This window comes from Ictalurus furcatus, chromosome 11 (assembly GCF_023375685.1).
Source record: "Ictalurus furcatus strain D&B chromosome 11, Billie_1.0, whole genome shotgun sequence".
In the NCBI taxonomy this organism is placed as follows: domain Eukaryota; kingdom Metazoa; phylum Chordata; class Actinopteri; order Siluriformes; family Ictaluridae; genus Ictalurus; species Ictalurus furcatus.
The window spans coordinates 2,886,624-2,901,200 of NC_071265.1; the positions used below are offsets into that span (position 1 = coordinate 2,886,624).

General features: G+C 40.7%; 1 protein-coding gene across 1 annotated transcript; it reads right to left on the bottom strand.

The window, feature by feature from the left end:
- Window positions 1-1,236: 1,236 nt before the first annotated feature.
- Window positions 1,237-9,183, bottom strand: LOC128615078 (leucine-rich repeat-containing protein 15). Its single transcript, XM_053636929.1, has 2 exons — window positions 8,838-9,183; window positions 1,237-5,526 (listed from the first exon to the last, which is right to left on the bottom strand). Exon 2 carries the CDS (start codon window positions 5,518-5,520, stop codon window positions 3,871-3,873), a length of 1,650 nt encoding a protein of 549 aa, XP_053492904.1. The 5' UTR covers window positions 5,521-5,526; window positions 8,838-9,183; the 3' UTR covers window positions 1,237-3,870.
- Window positions 9,184-14,577: the final 5,394 nt, after the last annotated feature.

The following is a 14,577-nucleotide window of genomic DNA, read 5'->3' on the forward strand; positions in this document are numbered from 1 at the left end:
ACATGTTCATTAGATTTTGTACACTATATACATCAAAATTTGTTGGACAAACTTCTAAGAAATAGATGTTATGTACAGGAATTAGTAAGAAAGAGTGCATTTAATTTTTGTAACCGATACGATTAGTGGACAACCCGCTCTACCACCTGATCTACAGTTAACCACCAGTGTGTCTGGTTGTTCCTAGATGAGAACCCTGAACATCTCATCGTTGCATTTTTGTGAAAAACTTAAAGATATCAGCTAAACAGAATGATGTTGTTTACTTACGCAGGCATGTAGCTGGACATCTCGGCCTGTAGGAGTTCCTGGATCACAAACAGTTGGCGTTGTGTCAGTAACGCATTAATGCACCAACACTGACACCAAGTGGCTGGTGTCCTTAAAAGATCCTTAAATGTGTCTCAACATGAACGTATAGGAAAGACTAGACCGTAAGTTTAAGGTTAAGTCTAAGAGGTTCTTCGGCGTGAATCGGCCATTTTAAGTTTGAAGGACCACAGCGTGCACAAGGAACAGATATGACCTGCAACGGTGCTTAGGACTCTTTTGCGTTTAGTTTGTGTGGGCCCACTTGCTAATATTTTTACTTTTAACAAATACAGTGTTTTTAATACATTTAACGGTAATACGTTTATGCGTGCGTGCTTATCTTCTGGATAACTGAACACTTTGGTAACCCTGGGTTCAAGCAGGTTACTGATTTTGATTGCAAATGAACAGAATCAGCACACATAAACCTACTCTAAACACCATAGTCAGAAACCCAGGGCCTCAACTATACTCGGGTATATAAGAATTAGACAGTAACATGCCATAAAGTGAGAAAGAAAGAAAGAAAGAAAGAAAGAAAGAAAGAAAGAAAGAAAGAAAATTGTAAAAGTCTAGTTATTTTTTTTTAAACAGAATTTTTATAGACTATAATTTGAAAATGTAAATAAAAGCATTACTATGATTGAACTGGTATGTTACAAAAAGATAATATATTTTATTAATTTATTTAAACTCCAAATCTATTTATTTGTTTGTTTGTTTGATAGTAAATTGTTCTGACATTTAGCTAGTGTTAGCTGCCTTGGTTCACTCATGTTTTGTTTGCTACTTGCATCAGTACAGCGAGCTAGCTTGGACATCAAAATGAGCAAAATACCCAGAAAAACTGCAAAGAATTCGCCGCTGAGCGTCTGTTTGAGCAGTTCACAGCAGAACAGGACATGGATTTGCTACAGAACGAGACAAGACAAGAGCTTCAGGTGTGTGTTGAAAAGTTTATGTACGTTCAACTGTTATGTCTAAAACCGTCAATCACCTCATCAACCACGCCCTTTAATTTATCATCACATATCTCCTATAAAACACGTTTATCATAAGGAAAAATATTGAGGAACATAAGGGCAACTTGTAAAAATGACAAAACTGCTCTGCAGCCAGCCACTAGAGGGCCTCAGAGACATTGCTTCTGGACAGCGTTGATGTACGGCTTCTGCTTTGCATAGTAAAGCTTTAACTTGCATCTGTGGATGCAGCGGCGAATGGTGTCGACTGACAAAGGTTTACAGAAATATTCCCGAGCCCATGTCAGGATCTCCATTACAGACTCATGACTGTTTTTAAGACAGTGACGTCTGAGGGAACGGAGATCACACGCGTTCAGAAGCGGTTTTCGGCCTCGCCCTTTACGTACCGAGATTTAACCGGATTCCTTTCATCTTTTAATTATATTGTGCACTGTAGAAGATGAAATACCCCAAATCCTACCGATGTCTCTTTGGGGAATGTTCTTCTCAAAGTGTTGGATTATTCTCTGGCGCATCAGTTGGCAGATCGCCGAGCCTCGACCCGTCCTCGCTCTTGAAGAACTAGGCTTTTTTTTGGAGGCTCCTTATATACTCTGATTAGACGATTACCTCACCTGTTTCACATCACCTTCTTATTTCAACTTCTCACATCGCTATTAGTCCTAAATCGCCCCTGTCCCAACTTTTCTGGAACGTGTTGCATGCATCAATTTCAAAATAAACATTTATCTTCAAAAAAAAAACTATGCAGATGATTAAATAAAACATCAAATACCTCGTCTTTATATCGTTTTATTAAATTTTTTTATTCGTTTAAATACTAGTCAGAGTACATTTACAAATCACTCCTCTTTGTTTTATTAGCAGTTTCCATCCTGTCCCAACTTTTTCGGAATTGGGGTTGTATATTTACCAAGCGTATATAACTGTATGTTGACTGTTCACATACTGAAGCAAACAATTGTATATACAGTGTAACCGTGACTCTGATCAGGTTAAATCAGTGAGTAAAGATGAATGGGTAAATGTCCCACATGCCATGTTAAACATTTTAACATGTTTATTAAAACACTGGTAATGGTAATATTTTAATGAAAAAATAAACAAGTAAAATAATCATTATTCCTTACTATCTTAGTGAGAAGCTAAACAGTCAGATTTAAAATGTCTTAAAGTAACATATTCAAAACACGCAACTTAAGAATCCATCCATTTCCCACGCCGCTTTTAGTCTATACAGGGTCTGTCTCAGTGAACTCAGGGCACAAGCTGGAGGACACCTGGATAGGGTGCAAACCCATTGCAGGGCACACACTATGGACAATTTGGAAAGCCATGTCTTTGGACTGCGGGAGGAAACCGGAGAACCCAGTGGAAACCTCAAATCATGGGAGAGGATCCATGCTAGCAAGCTTCATGCACATAGGGCGGAGGTGGGATTCGAAACCCCAACCCTGGAGGTGTGAAGCAATCATGCTAACCACTAAGCCACTGTGATGTTGCATCTCGTGGGGAAAAAATGTTGAAATGTGTGTGGAGGACGATGACTGAAACCGAAATCTCGATAAGGGAAGCGGTTAAATGACAAATCACACCACACGTGCTGGTGACCCGGGGTCACGGACTGAAAAGGAAAGTTTTACACAGCATGTAAGTGCTCTCGTGAGAACTAAACTACCAGCAACGCCAGCCTTTATTTGATCTGAGAAACAGAAAAGAACTTTTACCAACCAACGTCGGAGTGTCAGGATGAAGGAGGAAAAGCTATCATACAATCATACACAGTACACTGCAGCAGAAATACAAAGAATTCCTTTTTACAACCGAAGAATGACTTTTTTTTTTACAAAACAACACAAAGCAAACAGGAAGTACACAACATAACCCACTACTTATATTCATCCAAACACTAACACAAACAAAAATACTGAAATCAAGACAGTATAAGTCAGTTAAGCAAACCGGACATTTCAGCTGCTTGTTAAAAGAATCGTTTTTCTAATAAAAACTACTCCGCTGTATTGTTTGCGTTTGTAAGATATGGGAATCGTCTATCTGTGAGGACTTTCAAAAAACTATTTACACCCACTACTGATAGGAAGAACACAGGGGCGTCGCTAGACCACTGGTTGTCATTCACACACCGATGCTAGCAGAGCTGCCATGCAAGGCGCTAACTTGCCATCGGGAGCAACTCGGTGTTCAGTGTCTTGCCCAAGGACACTTCGGCACGTGGAGTCACGTGGACCGCGAATCAAACCGCCGACCCTACGATTAATGGACGACCCGCTCTACCACCTGATACACAGCCGAGATCAACAGTGAGGGAGAAAGGTGTTGGGGTTTCCAGAGGGTCATTTCATATCAAAAACACCAACAATGTCAGCTGTCAATCATTTCATATTCACATGTGGATCATGTGACTCTTTTATCTTATATTTATTGGTGCTCGTTCTTTGGGATCTTAGTGAATCAAGGCTTGAATATTGCGGGTTGGGGGGGGGGGGGGGTAAAAAATTGATTGCATTTACACAAAAAGTTCAAACGGTTTAAAGTTTAGACCTTCGAAAGCTTAGTGCTCTATATTTCGACTGCCCCGTCGTTTGTTCCTCCTCCAGCATATAACACAGATGCTTATAGTCACAATAGCTGCAGTGCAAACCACAGCAATAATGATGATGTGTGTGCACCATTGATCACTGGTGTGGTTTTTGTTCTCTGAGAGTGATGTGGTGTTAGCTGAAGGTACGGTGGTGCTACTCTGAGGTAGAGGAGTGGGGGGAATTTTAGACGGATTAGTGGAACCAGTAGATGTTTGAAGGTGATGGTTTTCAAGGTTTATAATACTGATGTTCATCAGCCAGGAGGGACTAAAGCACTTGATGGATGTGGCGTTATTTGCTTTATCTTGGTACTTCGATAGCCAGTCTCGAAGTGGTACAATGTCCCGGTCGCACCTCCAGAGATTTTCAAATAGCACTACATTGGTAGCATTGGTTAGCGAGTCTAAAAGCTCCTCGGATAAATAGAGTAGAGAATTGTTTTGAAGCTCCAGATGCTTTAAATATGAAAGGCCATCGAGAAGCTTCCCAGGAAGGTGCTGAATCTGATTGTTTCTCAGCGATATTTTGGCCAAATTAGGAAGACCTCTGAATACTCCTTCCTCGAGGCTTGTCAGGTGGTTGGTCTGTAAAGAAATTTCTTCCAGCTTGATCAATCCACTGAAGGCACCAGGAGAGATGTACGAGATCTGGTTCCTGCTGAGCACTAGAAGTTTGATATGAGTTAAATTGCTGAAGACGGTTTCATCAAGACGTGTTAAATTGTTGTCATACAGCCACAGCTCCTCGAGCAGGGGCATGGGACCGAAGGTGTTGGGAGACAGTGTCTGCAGCTGGTTATCAAAAAGTGAGATCTTCTGTAGGTTGGGCATGTTCAAGAAGATACCTTCAGGAAGGACAGATAGCAAATTGTTAGAGAGGTAGAGCTTTTGGAGCTTCTGTTGGTGTGCGAAAAGTTCCGCAGGTAAGTGTGTGATGACGTTGTTCTGCAGATGCAAGAACTCAAGGTTCTCCAGGTGCTCAAAGATATTGCTTGGGATCACCTCCAGCTTGTTCTGTTTTAGGGACAAGGTCTTGAGCTTGCGAAGTCCACGGAAGGTACCAGAGTGCAGGTTCGTGATGTTGTTTTCCTGCAACACGAGGTTCTCCAGGTGAGTCAGACCCTGAAAAGCCTCCTCCGGAATAGATTTCAGCTCGTTTTTCCTCAGGTCCAATAATTTCAGGGCTTGAAGAGGAGCGAGCAGGGATGAAGGGAGTGTATTTAGTTTGTTGTTGCTCAGAATCAGATTCTCCAGTGACTGCAATTTCTGAAACAGGTCCTCTGGTAGAGAAGATAGCTCAGATGCTGAAAGCGTTAAGTTGATTAGGTGGTGTGTCTCATCAAAGGTGTGAGGTTGCACCTCCCTTATCCTTGAATCCAATACTGTCAACACTGTAAGCGTCTCAGAGAAGGCTTCAAAATGAACTGGTTTCAGTGAGGTGATGTTAGTTTTGGTAATGACCAGAGCGTTTGTATTTAAGGGAATGGTGGAAGGGAAATCTTTCATTTCATATCCCTTGCACAAAGTCTTGTTGTTTTTGCACTGGCATTTCTGTGGACATCCCCAGACAACTGCATTTACAGCACAAATGCAGAGGATTATATACTGTCCTAGATCCATGGGGTCCTGAAAGGGAAGGAGGGACAGTTTTTAGTGATTTGTTCCCATATATATAATACATGTTATACCAAAAAGTGCCTGCGTATTATGTGTTTTTGTTCATTTTTCTTTGCTTTTTCACCATTCACTAGGAAATGTGCTACTGTCACACATATTTAGAATTTTCTGCACACTTAGGAAGGTATTTATACTCTAAACTATAAACTGTAATATCAAATAAACTCTTTTAAAATATATACACACTACAGGTGCATCTCAAAAAATTCGGATATCGTGGAAAAGTTATTTTTCTTCCATGATTTAATTCAAAAAGTGGAATTTGATATATACTGTAGATTCATTACACATAAAGTGAAATATTTCAAGCCTTTTTTTTTGTTTTGTTTTAATCTTCATGATTACGGCTTACAGCTCACGGAAATCAAACATCCAGTCTCTCAAAATATTCGAGTAAAGAATTTATAATACAGAAATGTCGACCTGAGAAGAGATCGAATCAGATAATTAACTCAAAACACATACGAAGGTATCCTGAGGCTTTAATCTGTCGGTCTGGTTCAGTACACACACACAATCACGGGGAAGATGGAAGTAAACGTTGCATTTCATTTGGAAATCAAGGTCCCAGAGTCTGGAGGAAGTGCAGAGAGGAACAGAATCCAAGCTGCTTGAAGTCCAGTGTGACGTTTCCACAGTCGGTGATGATTTGGGTTGCCATGTCATCTGCTGGTGTTGGTCCACTGTGTTTTGTCAAGTCGAGAGTCGATGCAGCGTCTACCAGGAGATTTTAGAGAACTTCATGCTTCCATCTGCTGACGAGTTTTATGGAGATGCTGATTTCCTTTTCCAGCAGGACTCGGCACCTGCCCACAGTGCCAAAACTACTAGTAACTGGTTTACTGACCGTGGTGTTACTGTGCTTGATCGTCCAGCCGACTCGCCTGACCCGAACCCCATAGAGAATCTACGAGAGACACCAGACCCGACAATACAGACGAGCTGAAGACCGCTATCAAAGCAACCTGGACTTCCAGAACAAACACCTCGGCAGTACCACAGGCTGATCGCCTCCATGCCACGCCGCACTGATGCAGTAATTCCTGCGAAAGGATTAAAGCCCTGACCAAGTATCGAGTTCATAAATTAGCAAACTGTTCACCAGGTCGACATTTCTGTATTATAAATTCTTTATTCGAATATTTTGAGATACCGGCTGTTTGATTTCCGTGAGCTGTAAGCCGTAATCGAGATTAAAACAACAAAAGGCTTGAAATATTTCTCTTTGCGTGTAATGAACCTAGAATATATGAAAGTTCTACTTTTTGAATTAAATTACGGAAATAAAAAAAAACTTTTCCACGCTATTAAAATGTTTTCAGATGCACCTGTATACACCCCATTTACTTTATTGATCATGTGACATGAACCCACTATGTTCTTAGTATTTTCATGACCAATACAAGGGCCATATTCAGAACTGAGTAACGTGAACCCAGTGAGGATTTAATACCAAAATTGTATGCGTATATATTTTTTTTTTTCAGATCTCAGAAGTAACTATGGACCTAAGTGCGACAATTACGCAAGAGTTACTCCACTGGGTGGAGTTTCTCGAAAAGCAGAGTCTGATTGCGCGCAGTTCTGTGCTTGGATTTAGAAACGCATTGTATTTTTATTTTTTCATGATATCGGTTTGAGCAAGGGGCGGTATTAATTCCAGTGCGACCATTTGACAATCCGAAGTGACCACAATATGTCACGGTGGCTGAAATTGACGCTTTGGGCTTTAAATCCATATTCTGAAATTCTTCATGAATTTGCAGATTTCATCTCGAACCTGCTTGTTTTTCTAGACCAAGCACTAATTGTTGGAGACATTAAAATATGAATTTTTTCTAATCCACAAGACCCTCTGAGAATAGCATCTGTGTCCGTTCTCGGATCAGTAGGGGTGAATCGGAACACGATAGGACTCACCCACGCACTCTTGATTTAATCCGAAATTCGGATTAAATATATATTAAATATAAATAGTCACACTACCCAAGTCAGATGTACACTCATTCAGAACACGTGCATTTCACCATGCCACTGCATCAAACGTACATTCACTTCAGCTACTGTACATAGTTTTATTAATAATCTCCCAGAGTCATCAACCTTGATTGGATCAACATCTGGTTCCACAGAACTTCATCAGGCAACTGAATGCTTACAGTCATGTTATGCTACACTCTAGATCAGGGGTGTCCGATCTTCTCCGGAAAGTTCCGGTGTGGGTGCAGGTTTTCATTCCAACCGAGCACCTGATTCCACCTGTTTCTCGGTTGGAATAAAAACCTGCACCCACACCGGAACTTTCCAGAGAAGGTCGGACACCCCTGCTCTAGATCGTGCAAAACAAGCACCCTGGTACAATGATCAAAAGAAAAGCTCTGAACACTCATAGATCAGCATACATCTCCACCCTAATAGAAGATGGAAAAAAACTAGGAATAAGTCCACCACCGTAGCATTCACCCCATCAGTACTTAGTAGCGATGACTTTGTGAATATCTTCAGTGACAACATTATAAACACAGCCCCCTCCAAACGTACTGGAACGCAGTATAAAACTGCTTTCTTCTGCTAATCTACCATCTAACTAGCGCAGTACGTGATTGGTGTTGTTATTAGAGGTTTGATCAAACGCCATGGAACGTACGTTGATATGTTTCTGTAAAGCTGCGTTCGGACAACGTCCATCGTTGAAAGCGCTGTACGAATAAAACTGAGCTGAACGGAATTGTAGAGCAAACTGGAAACCACACAACTCAAACTGGACAACTTGATTGCAATCAAGAGAGACCGGAAGGATAGACAGTTTCCTCCTTGTTGTGACCGAGCCGGCTGTGTCCACATCACGTCGTTATTCTTTATTAGTCTTTTAGAAAGGATTGAAGATTCCTACTTTTCAATACGTTTTGAAGACCATTCGTTTCAGTGGAACAATGATTTTAAAAATAAATAAATAAATAAATAAATAAATAAACAAACAAACAAACAATTACAATAATTGTATTCAAATATAACAGAGCTGGATATTTTTTTCCTTCCATGAACATTAAAAAATGTTAATTAGATCTTATACGGTGTCTTTTATTAAGACCGAGTGAATTACAGTATAGCCTTCGTTACCCGCTAATATCAAACATTTTGTAAAATAGTGACACATTCAGCTTATTTTCTATTTTAAATCAGCGTCGCTTCACGTTCGTGCGGTTAAACGTAACGTCATGCGTCTAAATGTTCTTCGTTTACACTGTGCAGAACCGTACCTGTGGCAGATGACTGTTCAGAAATATAAGCGGTCTTCTTTTCTTCTGTTTAACCCCTTCTCTCCTTCGTAAACTGGGCTGCTTCCTTAACTTTTCCCTAAACAGTCGAGATGTTTTGTCCAGATTCCCGTCAGCACCCACACACTCCCTCAGTCATTCCCACATCTGTGCATCGTCGGTGCCAGGCTCTTAAAAAGCCTCTCGCAGACCCACCCACATTATTTCGAAATGACTCAGGGGGGGAAAGTCCTGGTTTGAGTCCGTCCCTCTCACAGGCACAGGACGGCGATGGCTTTTAATGTCGTGCAGGCTAAAATAAGAAGTCTCTAATTATGCAGATGTGGTACACATCGACTCTTCTGAGAAATTTCAGCGGTAGAGCTGGATTCCAGTTTCCTCTCTAGACTGCGTTTGTAGATAGATGCCAGGGCCGAGGCCGAGCGAACCCAGACACGTGCTATTCATTATCTTCTTATCACGCAAATATGAAGGGTTGTTTAGAACTTTGGGGGAAGATAAATGCCGAACTTTCACTGGCCAGACATCATTCAGGAAAAAATACTACAATTAAACCTCTTTTATTTTTGCCTCACTGAAGTTACGTGATGTATTCTATAGTATTATCCATTTTTCGGGTTGTGAGAAGACTTTCAGGAAAATTCTTCTATAAAACCTCAAACAAAATTGTAAAATGAAGGCACACACTAACCACTGTTGAATGCTGGATTCTGATTGGTCAAAAATTGTGTTGATTCATTGTCTATAACAGCAGCTCTGACACTAGTGCAGCTGGAAAATGTAGGTTTATATTAATGTGCTCGCTCTTATACAATATATACTTATATATCTGCTATAAAATTAAAACCATTGACAGGTGAAGTGAATAACAGACTTACTAGTCTAAACAGTCAGTTCTCGAAGTTGACGTGTCGGAAGCAGGAAAAAATGGGCAAGAGTAAGGATCTGAGCGACTTTGACAAGGGCCAGATTGTCACGGCTGGACGACTGGGTCGGAGCGTCTCCAAAACGGCAGGTCTTGTGGGGTGTTCCCGGTATGCGGTTGTTAGTACCTACTAAAAGGGGTCCAAGGAGGGACAAGCGACAGGGTCATGGACGCCTAAGGCTAACGACTCAGTGCCAGATACCACAGCACACCTTCAGAGATCTTGTGGAGTCCATGCCTCGACGGCTCAGAGCTGTTTTGGCGGCACAAGGCGAGGGGGACCTACACGATATTAGACAGGTGGTTTTAATGTTCTGGCTGAACGGTGTAGTTTCTATAGTAACAGCTCATTAACAGGGGCTTGTTTGCTTTAGGTCTCTAGTGTCAGTGCTTTGTAACAGTCAGAGGTAAAGCTGGAACTTTAAGTTTTTCCAACATGGGAGCGTCATCATGGCCGAGGAGTTTGCTGAGGGTTTCTTTTACTTTAAGACTGAGAGAAAAGGGAAGATGGTGACGGAACAACGATGTTTACATCTTCGATACGGTAAGTGATAAAAGGAACTAACTAACTAACTAACTAGTATAAATCGATTTACAAAAAGTATGACACGACATTCTTTAACAAATAAAGAATTATTATATAAAGAGTTCTTGTTGGCAAATTGTTGCGGTATAAGAGGAATAAAACACTTTGAGACTTTGCTGTATGAGGAAAATAATCAACTCCAAATAATAAACATCTATCAGATAACTCATAGATGTATATCGTACTTTACATTCCAGGCTAGTTAGAATGAACCAATTTGGGAAATTATGGAACGATTTGGAGTGCTCTTCCTGGCAAGGCTGGGTTAGTACCGTATGCTATGTCATGATGACCGGGGGGAGCTACACACTTCTGAGTCATCATAAGGCCCTGACCAGGAATTTAGAGTAAGACAAGGCTCTGTACATAACGTCCCCTTCACAGCACACAGCTTTCCTACACTGTTCTCACATGGAAAGTGTGAACTGTTTAAAAATAATAATAATAAAAAAAAAAGGTACAAAAACATTCATCCATTACTGGAAAAAGAAATAAAGAGCATGGAGAGAGAGAGAGAGAGAGAGAGAGAGAGAGAGAACACGTGTCAGCTTCCAGGACTGATAAATGGAACAAAGAGGAGAAAAACAGGAAGCACATTATCTATAACGTCAATAAATCAAAAACAGAAAAAATGACCAAATCAAACATGCAGTCTAACAAAGGCGCCTGCGCTTTTTACACCTCCCTGCACCTTCCTTTGCTCATTTGATCAGTTTGTAGATTGTAATAAGACTTCTGTGGAACTAAGTGAGCTTGTGGTAATACTTTCTATAAAATACATTTCTTTAATGAAGTATAAAGATATTTACACGACCGGTCAAAAGTTCAGACACACTCATTCGTTAATGAGTCTGTATTGACCACATATACACAGTGAAATTCTTTTCTTCGCATATCCCAGCATGTCAGGAAGTTGGGGTCAGAGCACAGGGTCAAACGTGATACAGCGCCCCTTTGAACAGAGAGGGTTAAGGGCCTTGCTCAAGGGCCCAACAGTGGCAGCTTGGCAGCACTGGGGCTTGAACCCCCGACCTTCTGATCAGTAACCCAGAGCCTTAACCGCCAAGCCACCACTGCCCCTCTGCTTTATTTGTATTTCCCCCCCACACACACACATTTTATAATAATAATAAAAAAAGTCATCAAAACTCTGGAGTAACACAAATGGAATTATGGGAATTGTGTCGTGATTTTAAAAAAAAATCCCAAATAAATCCAAATAATTTAGCGTTTTAGCATCTTCAAAGTCGACGCCCTTTTCACCTAGAATTTCCAGAAATGTATTCTTGGCGTTTTTTCTCACCCGATTTCTTGAGGAATTTCCCTGAGATGATTTTTTAAACAGTATTAAAGGAGTTCCCACCGACGCCGGACTCTTATCGGCTGCTTTTCGGGAAATATTTCTCTCCTTGTCGTCCGTTTTAAAAAAAGATATTTTTGGTAAATAAAATGTTCCTTTTCTAATGAAAGAAACGAACACGTCGGCACGATTATACTTTTATCTACGACACCGATTTCACGCGTTTCATCGCACACCTTCGGAGCAAAAGATTTTTAAACGATCATGAGAAACGTTTCAGTCGGGCGTCCACAAACTTTTGACCGGTAACGTGTGACAGACATATTTATGATAAGATATGTTAGGATGCATTTATAAGGCATTACGCACAGCGGGCACACAGTTAACCAAACCGAACTGAAACGTCCTGGCAGATTTACAAAAGCTTTCATAAAAGCTGATTTTCTTTGTACGAGCGTGTGCGTGTGTGCGTGTGTGTGTTGATGAATGCCAATCAGCCGTAAATGACCACGCGGATGTACGGCTCAGCTGATTTGCATATAGCGACACCCACAAAACTCCATAAAAGGCCAAGTGTACAGACAGCTGTGAGCACGAAACGACCGATCGGCCTGAAAAATACAGAACTGGAAGTTATTTTGACTCACTACTATACCAAAAATATATATATATATAGTATATAATACGAATACTAATAAGCAAGTGCTAAATTACGCCCATCCTCTGCTTATACATCACCATTTATTTTGTCAACTAACTGAATGATTCGTTTTACTCGCCATAATTTATAGTTTTGTGTTGGCTCACTTCTTTTATCTGTCATATTCTTTAATTAATGGCAGTAATATAAAACGACTGGTTTTCACCAAAATAAATAAACACACACACACACACACACACACACAGGAGAACCTCATTAAGTCTTATATAGTCTAGAATTTTCACTTAAAGCCCTCACATGCACATGCCTGTGTTTTACATCATATCCTATTAAAGGCCAAAGTATTATCTGCTCTTTGGATTAAATCAGTGAAAACACGTGCACACAGTGCATACGGCTCCCAGAGTCTAAGAACAACTTCCACATTTACACAGTCTCACAGGAAGCAGAGATATTTCGCAAGATTGAACTGTCAGCATGTTCAGTTACGTGCGCATCGTTTCCTGTCATTGTACTTCACTCATTCTCCACAATATCACAAGGACCACAGATCTACGATTAAAAGCTCAGAATGGAGAAGTTCAGAAGGTAATGTCTTTAATATTATAGTTGAGGTCGCATTAAATGGGGGGGGGGGAAGCAGGAATCGTAGTCAGGACGCTGACTTTTTCGTCCTCGGGATATTTTTTGCGTTTGCTTGATTTTTGCGTTCGTTTCTACGATCGCAAAATCCTGGACGAACCGATTGTAAGTGAAACACTCCAAATGGGATGAAGATGTGAGACTAGGGCTGATTTCTTTCTAGCCCAGACTGTAAATTCATGCAGTTTTTCAGTGACGGTCGTGTTCAGTGTCAGGTGATTACACAGAATGACCACGCCCCATAGATTTGATCTCCGTTTGAGCTGACATTTTTCACGCACATCTGTACCACCAGAATGGCTTCCGAGGTATCTAAAAGTAAACAGACTAAACACAGGCTATCCAATCAAAGTACAAGTTACGCGAAAGGGCACACGATTAATATTCAGAGGAAACATGAACCCAGTAGAGCATTAAGTACTAAAACAATTCAAAATCACAAATGAAGGAAGAACTTATCCCGGATCATTGTCATTCTATTGATGAACTGAACTTTAATAGTTTCAGTGTCGAGCTATTGATGGTTCTAATATCTACTATCACCAATATTTTGTACGATACAAAAAACTGTGCAGAAAAGAGAGTGATTAAAACAAGCGTTGTAGTATGAGACATGTTAGAATTAAGGTAAGGTAATCATGGCTGAGCGATTCTCTACACCGATTTGAGCTTGATTGGCAGACATATCCATGTGTATGTCATTCCATCAGCAACTAGGACGTCTGTATACAGCGCCAATGAAGCCATTTACCCCAAGGTAGGCATGACTGCAGCCTGTAGTTTTAGAGGTGCAGTTACAGAAGCCTGCAGTTCCTCAACCAGACACTAGGCGGAAACAAACACACGCATGCACATTTAATTTATTTGTCAAACATTTACGTTTTACTTTTATAGCAGTCTTATGTTTAAATGTAAATGCCTTTTTACTTTAACTCCACTGTGTGTGTGTGTGTGTGTGTGTGTGTGTGTGATTCTTTTAATTAATCCTCATAAAAATATTTTGGCATCCCGTTTTATTAATTTGTGGGGCTAGGGTTAGGGGTAATGTTAGGGTTGGTGTTACGGTTGGGGCTAGGGTTAGAAATGGTATTAGGGTGATGGTTAGGGGTGGGGTTAGGGTTGGGGTTAGGAATGGTGTTAGGGTTATGGTTAGGCATATGGTTGAGGTTAGGGTTATGTTGGGGAAATGGTTAGAGATGGTATTAGGGTTATGGTTGGGGATGGGGTTGAGGGTAGTGTTAGGGTTAGGGTTAGGAATGGTGTGAGGGTTATGGTTAGGCATATGGTTGAGGTTACGGTTATGTTGGGGAAATGGTTAGGGATGGTATTAGGGTTATGGTTGGGGATGGGGTTGAGGCTAGTGTTATGGTTAGGGTTAGGAATGGTGTTAGGGTTGGGGCTAGTGTTAGGGTTCTGAAAACGATCTTGCAGTGTAATCATGTTCGTGAATCATTTTCGCTGTGCGACTCGACTCCAAATCTTTGAGGCTGAGCTTTCAAACTCATCATCGGTGAATCAATTATTTAAAAAAAAAAAAAAAAAAATTTTGCACTCTCACTAGTATCCTGGAAATGTATAAACATAACTCTTTACATACAGACATCTTAT

Coding starts and splice junctions, on each gene's coding strand:
- LOC128615078 (XM_053636929.1), bottom strand. CDS start 5,520: ATGGATCTAGGACAGTATATAATCCTCTGCATTTGTGCTGTAAATGCA.